The sequence below is a fragment of the Falco naumanni genome, chromosome 6 (assembly GCF_017639655.2).
Source record: "Falco naumanni isolate bFalNau1 chromosome 6, bFalNau1.pat, whole genome shotgun sequence".
Taxonomy (NCBI): Eukaryota; Metazoa; Chordata; class Aves; order Falconiformes; family Falconidae; genus Falco; species Falco naumanni.
Genome location: NC_054059.1, coordinates 74,073,000 through 74,086,288, shown reverse-complemented (window position 1 = coordinate 74,086,288; position 13,289 = coordinate 74,073,000). Strand labels below are relative to the sequence as shown.

At 68.4% G+C, this 13,289-nt stretch overlaps 1 protein-coding gene and 3 non-coding genes across 8 annotated transcripts; 2 read left to right on the top strand and 2 right to left on the bottom strand.

The window, feature by feature from the left end:
- Positions 1-138: 138 nt before the first annotated feature.
- Positions 139-9,152, top strand: MAPRE3 (microtubule associated protein RP/EB family member 3). 5 transcript variants are annotated; one of them, XM_040598530.1, is made up of 8 exons: positions 145-280; positions 2,566-2,771; positions 6,076-6,203; positions 6,370-6,456; positions 6,578-6,779; positions 7,449-7,600; positions 7,741-7,893; positions 8,156-9,152. In XM_040598530.1, the coding sequence occupies exons 3-8, from the start codon at positions 6,135-6,137 to the stop codon at positions 8,222-8,224; spliced, it is 732 nt and encodes a 243-aa protein (XP_040454464.1). In that variant the 5' UTR covers positions 145-280; positions 2,566-2,771; positions 6,076-6,134; the 3' UTR covers positions 8,225-9,152. The 5 variants fall into 5 exon arrangements, with proteins under 5 accessions (XP_040454465.1, XP_040454462.1, XP_040454464.1 ...); XM_040598529.1 differs by having other exon boundaries at positions 6,311-6,456; positions 6,578-6,734; XM_040598527.1 differs by having other exon boundaries at positions 6,311-6,456.
- A 429-nt stretch (positions 9,153-9,581) lies between these two features.
- LOC121090812 lies at positions 9,582-9,745 on the bottom strand. The gene has a single exon (XR_005828735.1). It is a non-coding gene; the product is annotated as a U1 spliceosomal RNA (small nuclear RNA).
- Positions 9,746-11,956: 2,211 nt separating this feature from the next.
- On the top strand, positions 11,957-12,120 carry LOC121090811. Its single transcript, XR_005828734.1, has one exon. It is a non-coding gene; the product is annotated as a U1 spliceosomal RNA (small nuclear RNA).
- A 769-nt stretch (positions 12,121-12,889) lies between these two features.
- LOC121090810 lies at positions 12,890-13,053 on the bottom strand. The gene has a single exon (XR_005828733.1). It is a non-coding gene; the product is annotated as a U1 spliceosomal RNA (small nuclear RNA).
- Positions 13,054-13,289: the final 236 nt, after the last annotated feature.

Sequence of the window (13,289 nt, the reverse complement as noted above, 5' to 3'; positions counted from 1 at the left end):
GCCGTGCAGAAGCCGACGCCCGCCCCTAGGGGGCGCTGTGAGGGAGGCAGGGCCGGTCGCGGCCCACGTTGCCATGGCAGCGGGTGGGGCGTGGCTCCGGCCGTTTCCATGGCGGCGGGGGCGGGGCGGAGTAGGGTCCGGCCCCGCCCACGGGGAGGGGTAGAGGCAGCGGCGGCGGCGCATGCGCGGGCGGCCTGTGAGGTCCTGGCCCGGTCCCGGCGAGCCCGGCGCGGTGCGGAGGGAGCGGAGCGGCGGCCGGAGCGGCCGCGGCCCGAGCGCGGTGAGTGCGGGGCGGGACGGGACGGGGCGGGATGCGACCGGACAGCACCGCACCGGGCCGCCGCCATCGCCTGCATCCCGACACCGGCCGGCGCCGCTGCCCCCGGGACCGGGCGGGGGGGGCCCCGTTGGGGCCTCGGGGGATGGAGCGGCGGGGGAGGGGGACACCGGAGGATGTAGCGGCTGGGGCGGGGTCCGTTCGGTGCCTCCAGGGATGGGGCGGCTGTGACAGGCGGGGGGGCCCGGGGACAGAGCGGCCTTGTCCCGGGTGGGGAACGGGACCGCGGCTGGGGACGCGAGGCCCGTGGACCGGGGCGGCCGGGGCCTGCGGTGCTGGTGGCGGAGGGGTCCGGCCTGACTCAGCGGCGGCCGCCCCTGCGCTCCGGCTGCGTCTCCCGTGGGGCCGCGGCCCCGGTACGGCATGGCACGGCACGCCGGGAGCTGTAGTCCTGGCACCGGCGGGGCCGCCCGGCATCGCGCAGCATCGATTACCGGGCATCCCTGCCGGTTACCGGGCGTCTTCGGAGCTCAGCCGGGTGCGGGGTGCCCGCCTGTCAGGCAGGGCCAGCGCTGTCCGCCCGGTGCCGGTGCAGGCTGATGCTCCCGGGACGGTGGGCAGAGCCCCTGCGGTACCGGCTGGGCCAGAGCAGTCCGGGACAGTGAGGTGGCTGGTGCGGGTGACCTGCCAAAGCGTGACGCGCTCTCTCGTCCCTCGTCCTCATAGCGGCACGGTGGCAGTGGCTCCGGCACGGTGCCACGCCAGGACCAAGCTGGGCACCGGCAGCCCTTTGCGGGCAGGGTGGTAGCCTGAGCGTCTAACAGTGCCCGTGTCGGGATGGGGGGCACGGTGCCCTTCCCGGTGCTCCCCACCAGAGAACACTCAGCCCCGTCTCCTACCAACGACCTTCTCAGCACGTGGGGAAGAGCAGGTCCCCCAAGCCGGGTGCAGGGTGCTTACAGGGTGTGCAGAGTCTGGCCCCCCAGTGCCACCCCAAGACTTTCCCTGTACCCCCAGTGTGACCAGGAGCCAAGGGGTGCCAGATCGGGGCTTCGTGGTGATGTTGTGTGCCCATATAGTGGCTCCTTCCCATCACACGTGTGGGGCCGCAGTGGGGGACAGCTCTCCCCGGTAATCAGTGTGGCATGGCCAGAGAGTGTGGGGCTTCTCAGGGGGCTTGGCTGGCACTGGCAAGGGGCTGCCCAGGCTGGGGGATGCTCTGCTGTGGCACAGACCTGCAGGCGTGGGTGTCCCCTGCCCTGGCTGTGAGGTGCTGACGAGCAGCTCTCCCTCCGCTGGCTCTAACAACCACCCAATTTGAATCATCAAAAGGCACTCGGCATTAATATTTCAGGGATGCTGTGCAGGATAAGGATGCCGGCGCAGGCAAGGGGGGAGCAAGTGCGGTGGGAGGCGCTGCCGGCGGCTCCGCGCTCTGCACATGCTCCTGCCGCTGCTATTTCAAGTTATTTAGGTTAGCGAGAGCGGAGCAGGCAGGGGACCCGTGAGGGTGGGCCACCCTGCCCCTGTTCCCCCACATCACTGTCAGCCAGGCACCGCAGCCGCACCGAACACCACCGTCGGGAGCCACGGGCTCCCAGTGCGTGAGTGACTGGTTTTCCTCACCGCGGGCCGGGCCGGGTGCTGCTGCCTGCTAAAGAGCCGGGAAAACAGGGAATGTGCTGGGGGATGGACCCGGCAAAGAGCCAGGTGCTGCCTGCTCCCAGGCAAACCTATCTGCCACATGCAGGCTCCAGCGTGGCGTGGCATGGACAGCACAGCACAGCATGGGGATGCTCCCCTCAGGGTAGGGGGAAATGGCACTGGGGGGGCCGTCTGTGATGGCCAGCGGTCGGGGGCAAGTGGCCGCCCCTGCCAGCACCTGGGCCACCCTGCCTGCTGCCTGGAGCTGCCTGCCAGCTGCCAGATCAGCTAGGCAGCACCGCAGCAGCTCCCTCCGCACAGCCCCCGCTGAGTTGTCTGCCACCCCCCTCGCCTATTTGTCACTTGAGAAGCCACCGGGATGGCTCCCAAAATAGAAGCTGCGAGTCGCAGCAGCCCAGCTCGCCCCAGTACGGTGGTGCTACCAGGCTGGCGCAGACAGTGAGGGGCCAGCACCGACCCGCAGCTTCAGTGGGCGACACTGCCCATCCGGCTCCCAGGCAGCCGCAGCAACGTGCAGTTGGTGCCTGGCCTTGGCAGCTGGTGCTGCCACCACCGCCTTGGTGCTGAGCAAACACGTCCGGTGCGGCCACCGGCCTCATTCTCCTCCCGCTTTGTTTGGCCAGAGCGCGCCGGCCTGGCGAGGGCTGCGGCGTGGGACGCTGGTGCCTGCCGCCGGCTCCCTGGCAGCGGTGGCACGAGGAGCCGGGCTGGACGACCTCTCCGCGCCCCGGCAGCGCCGGCGGGACAGGGCAGAGACACGCGCCTGAGTGTTTTGTTCGCCGTTGGGCCTTGATTAGCAGCTTGGCGGCCGGACAATTAAAATGCAGCGGTAAGCGTCCCTCCTGCCCCGTCAGCACGGCTGGCCGGGCGCCCTGCGCAGGCGGCACGGGGCGGGGGGGCTGCCGCTCGTGGTGGGGGCTGTGCCCCAGACCTCTGCATCCCCCCCCACTGCCGGTGCCTGCAACCTGCCTGCACGGCAGAGGCACAGCTGGCATCAAGGGCAGGTGGCAGGAGCCGTGCTGCCAAGCCAGCCACTGCTCCCCGGGGACCCAGTGCCTGCAGAGCCAGGCCGCTGCTTGCCCAGCACCAATGCAGCTGTGTGCCGAGCCCTGCACCAGAATGGCTTCTCTCCCACAGCCTGCTGGGAATTGGGGCTAAATTCTTACTTTTATTAGGTTTGGGGTTGAGTTTATGGGTTTGTTTTTTTGGAAAAGGTGGCAGCAGAGGCAGCATGCAAATCAGCCCAGCTGGAGGCTCCCCGCCTTGGATGCATCCACCACACAGCGTCAGGGCTGGGGCAGGTGGTGGGGCTGGCTCCTGCCCTGGCCGGAGGGCTGGCACAAGCATTGGATTCCCTGTCATTATGCTAGGGTGTGCTCGGCGCTGTGGTGAAGGGCTTTGAAGACCAGCATGGCATTTCAGAGACTGGAAATGAGCTGGGTGGCACAGTGCACCCCAGCAAGCGTCCCTGCGTGGTGCTGGCACCTCCAGCTCAATGCTGGTCACTTGGGGCTGGGACATGCAGGTGCTCAGTGGTGCCGCATGCTGGAGCAGGGTCAGGGTTCTCCCTGCCAGGCTTGCACATGTGGCAGCATGTGCAGGAGTTGGGGTGCAGCTGGCGGCAGCATGCTGGGGAGTGGCTGGCATGGTGACACCTGAATTCATCCTGCTGTGAAACCTGTCCCTGCGGCTGCCAGCACAGGCCTTGGCTTGCTTTGGCAAAGGGGAGGCCATGGCTGCACTGAGGCGCAGGGCACCAATGCCGGCAGCCTGCTGGGAAGCGCAGTGGAAATCCTGGGTGGCCAGGGGGTGCGTTGCCTGCCTATGGGGGCTGTTCCCTCCTGCTTGACCCCAGCCCTTTGTTTGCTGGGTTCCGTACCGGGGTGAGATGATGATGAGGAAGGTGCTGGGTTCAGCCCTTGCTTGGGAGCAGCTGAGGTTTCTGCTGGGGTTGCACCCTGCTAGTGCTGGCACTGGAATGGCATTGGACCACACGGGGTGTGCTCCCAGGCTCTGCGCTGCCTTGCCTGCCTGGGGAGCATCCCCAGTGGGGGGGCTGCCTTCTCAACCCCCCCCCCAGCAAGGTTCCTGCAGACCCCGCCACACAGGGCATCCTGGTGAGCCCCGTGCGTTCCAACATCCCCTCTGCTTCTCAAGGGTCTGGGGCATGCCAGCCACCCCCGTGCCCCTATCCCGGCCCCGGCTAGGTTTGGAGGGGACTGCACCCCAGGGCTGGGGCAGTTTCCCTGCTGTGATGGCTACAGCTGTGTTGGAGCTGCCCCAAAGCACAGGCAGGGTGCTGGGAGAGCTGTGGGCTGCTGCGTTGGGTCCGGGCACTGTGCACTCCCCAGCTTGAGTAGGGCCAGCCCCAGCCCCACGGCTCACTGTGGTGGCCACGGTGCTGGCACCCAGTCCAGCCCTGCTCAAGCTCTGCCCTGTGCACAGGGTGCTGGCAGCTGCTCCTGGCTATTTCGGGAAAGGATGGTGATGGGGGGCGGGGGGGGGGGGTTGGGGGTGGTGTCAGCGAGCCACTGGCTCCTTGCCGGGACGGGCAGGCAGCCCTCTGCCCTGCAGCACACACAGCCCCCCCCCCGCCTGCCGATCCCCTGCCCACTCCAACAGTGGACAAGCGCCATTGCCTTCCCGGCTGCACCGCAGTGCGCGTGGCTCTGGCTCTGTGCCGCGCATGACTCAGCTCAGCGCTGCTGGAGGAGGGGGGACCCCTGCCTGCACCCCAGGCAGCATTAGGCCGTTTGAACAGACACTGCAGCCAGTGTGATGGGTGGCTTTGGTCCTCACTGGCTGCCGGGGAGTGAGAGGGTGCCCACCACACTGTGCTGGGGGCTGGCGGCAGCCGCAGGGGCCTCATTTCCAGCTGCTCCAGCGGCTAAAAATACCAACACCCCCAGCTGCGTGCCAGCAGCACGGCCCCGTGTGGGGTGGGATGGGACAGGATGCTGGGGGTCCTGGCCTGGCGCGAGGGACGAGCCAGCTCAGCTGCCGGTAGCAGTTCAACCAGCCAGGCTGTGTGGGGGTGCTGGGGCCAGCATCACCGGTGCTGAGTCACGGCGCTACCAAGGCCGCGAGCTGGGGATGCTGCAGCCACCGGCACCAGCACTGCACAGCCCCCCCGCCATTGCACCCCTGGCTCCAGTCTGCTGGCAACAGGGGGTCCTGCGTGGTGGGGTCCTCCCCAGGCCCAGGGTGCAGGCGTGGTGCAGGCAACTGCCCCCCCCTCGCCAGTCCCACACAGCACCTTGGGCTGCTGCAGCAGGAGAGCGGGGCCGGGTGGGTGAGGGGGGGGCGGCCCCCAGCTGGCAGCTGGGCCAGAGGCCCGCAACCCCCCCTCTCCAGGGAGAGCGGATTAATGCGTGTCGGCTGCTGAGGCGTGGGGGGAGCGGGGCTGGAGACCCCCGCTCGTAGGGAGGGGGCAGTGGGACAGGGACCCTGCCCTCGCACTGGGGGCGGTCCCTGCTCTAAAGTGTTTGGCAGGAGCCGGTGGGATGCTGTCTCAGTGGCCCCCAGCTCTGCAGCACAGGTCCTTGGTGCTCTGCCATGCCAGGGCAGTGGCTGTGGGGTCTCCATTCCTGCGGTGCCCGGGCAGAGCCCTCTGCCATCTGGGAGCGGGTTTGTGGCCGTGCTGGCAGATGTTGACCCTCTAAGCCCTGCTCTAATGGACCCCAATCCTGGCCCCGGCAGATTAGGCAGCCACTGAGGGCTGGAAGGGGGGGCCATAAGCTGCTTATGGGCCGGCACTAGCCCCTGGCCCCCAGCCTCGTGCACAGGGAAGGAGCTGTACCCTCAGTGGTGCCCACATCCCCCCACGACCCCTTGCCTGTGAGCTGCATCTTGTGCCACATCTGTGTCCTGTGGTGGGTTCTGCTGCCAGTGGCTTGGGGCACGGGTGGACCCGGCTGGGTGGGACACCACAGGGCTGGCCAGGGACCCTTGTGCCCCCACCCCTGCCATACCTGGGGGTACAGCTGGGGTGAGGGGGTCCGGTGTCCCCGGTGGCAGCCTGGCCCTGGTGTCCCCGGGTGGGACGGGTGCCCTGAGTCCTGCCAGCACGGAGCAGAGCAGGGCTGGGGGCGCAGTGGGGTGCCGGTGCTGGTGTGACGCCTGTCTCTCGGCAGCTGGGGCATGGCTGTCAATGTGTACTCGACGTCGGTGACCAGCGAGAACCTGAGCCGCCATGACATGCTCGCCTGGGTCAACGACTCCCTCCAGCTCAACTACACCAAGATCGAGCAGCTCTGCTCAGGTGGGGCGCGGGTCCCAGCGGGGTGGACAGACACGGGGAGGGGGGGACAACAGTGGCAGGGTGCTGCTGGCCCCCCTCACTGATGCCACGGTGTGGGACTGGCACAGGGGCTGCCTACTGCCAGTTCATGGACATGCTGTTTCCCGGCTGCGTCCACCTGCGGAAGGTGAAGTTCCAGGCCAAGCTGGAGCACGAGTACATCCACAACTTCAAGGTGCTGCAGGCCGCCTTCAAGAAGATGGGAGTGGACAAAGTAGGTCCAGGGGGGGGGGCAGGGGAGGGGGGGCAGGCTGTGGCATAGCTGTGGCTGTGGCATGGCTGTGGCTGTGCCCATGCTGAGGGCAACCCCACCAGCCCTTGCCTGTCCCCCCCAGATCATCGCAGTGGAGAGGCTGGTGAAGGGCAAGTTCCAGGACAACTTTGAGTTCATCCAGTGGTTTAAGAAGTTCTTTGATGCCAACTACGATGGGAAGGAGTACAACCCGCTGCTGGCGCGGCAGGGCCAGGACGTCGCGCCCCCCCCAAACCCAGGTGATCACATCTTCAACAAACCCAAGAAACCCATTGGCACTGCAGGTAATGTCCGGGTCCCCCCCGGCAAGCGCTGACCCCTGCCCTCCTGCTCCCCACGTCGCTCTGCCCGCAGCCAGGCGTGTCCCCCTCCCGCGCCCCTGCCCCTGCCTGTGCCCAGCTCTGCTGCCTGCCTGCCTGCGACCGGGTCTGCAGGGACACCTGGGTCGGAGGGGACGGCAGAGGGACCTGCGAGGAGCCAGGCAGGGCTCAGTGCCTCCATCTTCTTGCTCACTCCAGGCTTGAGGGTGGTTTGTCCCTCTCAAGTTCCCCCATCCATGGCTGCCATCCCCCGGTGGTGCCCAGTTGCTGCGGGGCTACCAGGCTGCTCCTGGCTGCAGGTGATGCTCCATGGGGATCACAGGCTCCCTGTGCTGGCCCCACAGGAGCATCTCAAGGGCCAGACACTCCTCCACCCCCTGGTCCCTGGCAAACTCCAGCCAGGCCACGAGCACCCCTCAAGGGGGCTGAGGGTGAGATCTGCCAGGGGAAACTGAGGCATGGGGGGAGGCTGAAGGCAGGACAGCTCGGAGTCATGGCTCAGCCCCGAGTGCTCTGCCTGCTGCTGTTGCCTCCTGGCCCCTGCCACCCAGCATGATGCAGAGGGGGGGGTGTCCCTGCTGGCAGTCCCCCGGGGCCGGCATTAACCTGTTGGTCACCGTCTCTGCTGTCAAGTCCCTCAGAGGACCTCTCCCACCGGCCCCAAGAACACGTCAAACCCAGCCCGCCTCACCAACGTCCCCAGCAGCATCCTCCGGAAAAACTCTCCTGCCACCCGCAACGGGGGCACTGAGGCTGATGCACAGATCCTGGAGCTCAACCAGCAGGTAGGCAGGGCCCCTGCCCGCCGCTGCCTGCACCCAACTGCCTTCAGGGCTGGGGGACACCCCGGCGTGGGAGGGAGGGGGTGGTGCTGAGCCCCCTCTGGGCGCGGGCTGAAGGCTTTCTGGACGCCCCCATCCCACAGCTAATGGACCTGAAGCTGACGGTGGACGGGCTGGAGAAGGAGCGGGATTTCTACTTCAGCAAACTGCGGGACATCGAGCTGATCTGCCAGGAGCATGAGAACGAGAACAGCCCCATCATCACCGGCATAGTCAGCGTCCTCTACGCCACAGAGGTGAGGGCCGGGCACCATTACCCACCCCTGTCACCAGGATCCCCAGTCCCTCATCCTGCTCTCTGGGTTTCCCTGGGACCAGACCCCATGGCTGCTCCCGGCCTCATTTGCAGGGTGACTGGGGCAGGGGGGTTTGGGATTTGCTGGAGCCCTTGCACCATGCCGGGGGGCGGTGGTGGGGCTGAGGCAGGAGCTGGCTGCGAGCAGGAGCACCTACACAACACAACCCCTGGACTGATGGCCCCCCGTGCCCCCCTGCCAGGAGGGCTTTGCCCCACCAGAGGATGACGAGCTGGAAGAGCAACAGCCAGAGGACCAGGATGAGTACTAGCCCCGGCACGCTCCCACGCCACCCCGCGCCGTTCCCCCACCATAGACATTTTGAGGTCTGAGCCTGTGCGCCTCGCCCTGCACTGTCCACATGCCATCACGGTCTCCAGCAGCTGAGCCCGCGGCCTCACTGGTGGGAGGCCACAGTCTCCATAATAAATAGATGTCCATCCAGCGAGGAGCACGGCTGTACCTATGCCGGCAGGTGGGGACGGGCTCTGGCTGCCGTGCCCGGCCCTTGCCACCCCCACCCCGTATTTATTTCCGTTGACCCCTCCGATGTGAGTGCTGCAGCCGCCCCGGTGTCCCTGCCTGCCCCGTTGTGTGAGAGCGAGAGGGAGAGAACCGAGTCCTCAGGGTGTTTTCCCCGGGGTGGAGTGCGCTCGTGGGCTGCCTGTGCTGCCTGCAACCTGCCAGCCCGGGGGGGGCAGGTGGGCTGGAGCCAGCGGCCGCGGGACCACTGCCCGGGGGTCGGTGCCTGCCCGGCAGCCTGCGGTGGGGGGGGGGGGGGGGGGGGGGGGGGGGGGGGGGGGGGGCGGGGCGGGCGGGATGCGGCTCGGACGAGGGAGGTTGTTGCTTCAGGTTCCTGGGAGGGTGGAAAAGAAACCCCAGTCCGGCTGACGACGTGGCCGCCTGCCTGCTCGGGAGGGTGCAGGCAGCGGTGGGGGGCACCTGGCCCCCGCGGGCCAGAAGACGGTCTGACACCCCCCCCCCCCCCCCCCCCGCGGCGTGGGGACGGCGCCGTCCCTCTCCCCGCTGCGGAGCCCCCTTGCCCGCGGCCACTGAGGACCCCCCCCGGGGCGCTGGGGTGGGTTTGCTGCCCGCCCTGGCCATCGTCTCCCCGTTGCATTGCTTGTCTGGTCCGTCACTCCGGTTGCAAAGCCTGCATCTGTGTTAAGTTTTATTTAAAATAAACTCGTGTGGTAAAACGCTGTGCTGCGGTTCTGGGGCCGGGCTGCGGGAGGAGCGCGGCTGGGGGCGGGGCACAACCGGGCTGTGGGCTGAGGAATGACACGGAGTGGGCGGACCCCCGGGTGCCCCTGCTGCAGGGGGGTCTCCAGGCCAGGCCTCCAGTGCCGCAGACCAGGCTCGGGGCTGGGGGGCTGGCCGTGGGTGGGGTGAAGCGGCCGGGGGTGGTGGCTAGGCTGTGTTTGGTTTGTTCCTTATACTCGTACGTTAAGAGCGCAAAGACCCCCACTAGCTCTGCAACACCAAACCCACGCGCCTCGCGACCCGCACTGGGGCAGAGCGCTGCGTACTGGAGGGACTGCTCGGGTAGAGCCGCACGCGGGTGCTGTATGAGCTACAGCAGCACTATTCCTCACCGATATTACAGCTCTGTTGTTCAACCACTGAGCCAGGGGAGAGCGCGAACGCAGTCCCCCACTACCACAAATTATGCAGTCGAGTTTCCCGCATTTGGGGAAATCGCAGGGGTCAGCACACCCGGAGTGCAGGGGATGAGCCTCGCCCTGGGAAAACCACCTGCCTGATCATGGTGTCTCCCCTGCCAGGTAAGTATGAACACACACCCCGCAACACAACGCCGCACAACAACGCACGCGCACCCACAACGCGGCCACCGACGAACACGCGCGCGGAACACGACACGACACGCGCCCCGCGCCTGCCCGACGCCACGCGCCCGCACGACGCCGCGGACGCCCGTGGTCGCCGCCGGCCCCGACCGGGGACGGGCCCCCAGCAGCCCGCGCGGCGCCTCATCTGCATGGCCACGCCCACGCCCCGACCGCCCCGCCCCGGCCGCCCCGCCCCGGCCGCGGGAGGACGCTCCTGCCGGGGCCGGGGCCGGGCCGCGGGGCACCGCCGCCGGTAACGTCCGGTCCCACCGCCTGCCGCGGGCGCCTCCGCCGGGCCGGCTCCAGCCGCCGCCGCCGCCTCTCGCCACAGACACCCCCCGCCCCCTTCACGGCGGCCCGACCGGCCCCGCGGCCCCTGGGACACCGGCATCTCTCGGTGCTGCGTGGAGCCGGAGCCACAGCGGAGCCAGCGGCGGGAGGGGACCCGTAGGGCAGCGCCAGGGCCTGTGGCCAGGACCGTGGGGGCGCCCGGGGGTGCTCGAGGGGGCCGGGGGTGTCTCGGGGACACGGGCTGTGCTCCGCAGCCGGCTGAGCCCGCAGAGGGGAAGGCGGGAGCTGCAGCCGCTGCACCCCACTGGGCGGTACTGGCTCGTGCTGGGCTCTGCTACGGCTCCACACAACGGCACCTACACGGTCTGTGGTGACAGCACATGCAGCCCAGGGACCCCAGTGCCGGGACCGTGGGGTCTGGGCAATGACAGCGGCACGGCAAGAGCAGGTGCCCGTGGAGGGGTGGCTCATGAGCACGTGGTGCCCTGAAAGCCTCTGTGCCCTCCACGGTGAAGGCAAGGGGCCGGTCAGCACCCGCAGTCACAGTGCCCCACACCCGCCAGCTCCAGCACCCCGTGCGCCCTCGTGCTCCCTCGGCAAACGCAAACACCCCCCCCTCACCCCCCTCCCGGTGTCTGGGTGCTGCTGGTTGTGCTCCTAAACCTTGTCCTGCCACGGGAACTGCTGGGGCTCTTGGGGTTTTATCCTGGGCTGCCTCTGGATCAAAACCGTCCCTGCTTGTGCTTCACACACCCACCGGCCGGTTACATGTCACCAAACAACATGGCAAATGCCCCACGCGTGCTACTTCCCCCACCTGCACAAGCCATCCCCCCGCATGGAGCACTGGCTGGGGCAGGAGCTGCCGCCGAGGCCCTGCCATGGTGGGGGTGCTGCTGGTGCTGCCGGTCCAGCTTCACAGACACAGTGACACGAATTTTGGTGCCCACAGACCGGAGCCGCTGCTCGTGGGCTGGGGCCGGTTGGACAACAGAGCCCAGCCCAAGGACAGAAGCGGCTGCATGTAACATTTGAGGTGAGCATCAGATACTGCTTGAGGCACCGGGAGAAAATTTTTGGGCCGGTGGGAACAGCCCCCAGGCGTGGGGGGTGGATGAGGAACTGCTTAGGACAGCACCGGGCACAGCTGGGCGTATTGACCGCGGTGGCGGTGCACGAAAGGGCTCAGCTGACGCTGCCTTGGAGCCGACGGGTACGCGGCACCGCCTGCCCCGGGGCTGGGGGAAAGAGAGGGGCAGGCAGCAGGGCTGGGACTGACGGCTGCGAAGGCTCATACAGCCCAGCGGCCGGGATGGGCGATGGGGTGGGGGGCCCAGCGCTGGAAGCCCCCGTGCTCCCAGGGCACCTGCGACCCTTCCGCCGGCTGCCCGGCCCTCGGAGGCTCTGGCCGGCCGAGCCCCGCGCAACACCGGGAGGTGCCGGTGCCGGTGTCCCAGGGGCCGCGGGAAGGGTGCGGGGGGTGTCCGTGGCGAGAGGCGGCGGCGGCTGGAGCCGGGCCGGCAGAGGCGCCCGCGGCAGGCGGTGGGACCGGACGTTACCGGCGGCGGTGCCCCGCGGCCCGGCCCCGGCCCCCGGCAGGAGCGTCCTCCCGCGGCCGGGGCGGGGCGGTCGGGGCGGGGCGTGGGCGTGGCCATGCAGATGAGGCGCCGCGCGGGCTGCTGGGGGCCCGTCCCCGGTCGGGGCCGGCGGCGACCACGGGCGTCCGCGGCGTCGTGCGGGCGCGTGGCGTCGAGCAGGCGCGGGGCGCGTGTCGTGTCGTGTTCCGCGCGCGTGTTCGTCGGTGGCCGCGTTGTGGGTGCGCGTGCGTTGTTGTGCGGCGTTGTGTTGCGGGGTGTGTGTTCATACTTACCTGGCAGGGGAGACACCATGATCAGGCAGGTGGTTTTCCCAGGGCGAGGCTCATCCCCTGCACTCCGGGTGTGCTGACCCCTGCGATTTCCCCAAATGCGGGAAACTCGACTGCATAATTTGTGGTAGTGGGGGACTGCGTTCGCGCTCTCCCCTGGCTCAGTGGTTGAACAACAGAGGAAACAGCCCGGGCAGCGACTCCAGCGCTGTTGCAAGCACGTTTTGGTGCGCTCGTTACCTGCGCACAGCCCCAGGGCTGCCAGCAGAGGGGAAACTTGGCACGCGCCAAGCGACAGTGGCCCGGCCCCAGTCGCGCGATCGTCATTTTAAATCGCCGTTCGTGCGCGCCTGGGCTCCGTTTAACTGCACAGCGCTCGTCTTCCTACCCCCTCGCGTGCTCTCGGGGGGGCGCCCTCTGTGAGGAGGCGGCATTGCTCGGGGGAGGGTCTCGAGTTGCCCGAGGACAGTTCACGCGGCTGAAGCCACTTTCCGTGCGCGCTCGTCCGCTTCCCAGCGAGCTGACCTGGTGATGGGCAGCGGGGCGACGGCGTCGGCACCTCCCCCGGGGCCGTGGGTGGCCGTTTGCAGGGGCTGACGGCTGAACATCCTGCGGGGTTTAAAGCCCTTCTCGTCCGCCATTGCAGCCCTTCGCACGTTTCGTCAAAGGAAAATCCTGCACCGGCTCCCGCGGCGCCTCAGGGCCCCGCGAACGGATAATGCAGAGCCGGGTGGAGCGAACCGACCCGGTGCGCGCGAGGCGACTCCCGGGGGGGGGGGGGGGTGGCGCTGCCTGGGCGGGATCTGGCCCGCGCGAAACGTCCCCAGCGAGACCGGACCAGCGCCTGAACACGGAGCACACGAAAAGCAGTACAGCGCTGCCTGGGAACTACTGTGAAAGCGCAGCATCTGTTGTTCAACCACTGAGCCAGGGGAGAGCGCGAACGCAGTCCCCCACTACCACAAATTATGCAGTCGAGTTTCCCGCATTTGGGGAAATCGCAGGGGTCAGCACACCCGGAGTGCAGGGGATGAGCCTCGCCCTGGGAAAACCACCTGCCTGATCATGGTGTCTCCCCTGCCAGGTAAGTATGAACACACACCCCGCAACACAACGCCGCACAACAACGCACGCGCACCCACAACGCGGCCACCGACGAACACGCGCGCGGAACGCGACACGACACGCGCCCCGCGCCTGCCCGACGCCACGCGCCCGCACGACGCCGCGGACGCCCGTGGTCGCCGCCGGCCCCGACCGGGAACGAGCCCCAGCAGCCCGCGCGGCGCCTCATCTGCATGGCCACGCCCACACCCCCACCGCACCGC

What these genes read in the sequence shown, in the direction of transcription:
- MAPRE3 (XM_040598527.1), top strand. An exon ending in AGAAGATGGGAGTGGACAAA is followed by an intron (nt 6,457 to 6,577) that starts GTAGGTCCAGGG and finishes TGTCCCCCCCAG; the next exon opens with ATCATCGCAGTGGAGAGGCT. An exon ending in GCGTCCTCTACGCCACAGAG is followed by an intron (nt 7,894 to 8,155) that starts GTGAGGGCCGGG and finishes CCCCCCTGCCAG; the next exon opens with GAGGGCTTTGCCCCACCAGA.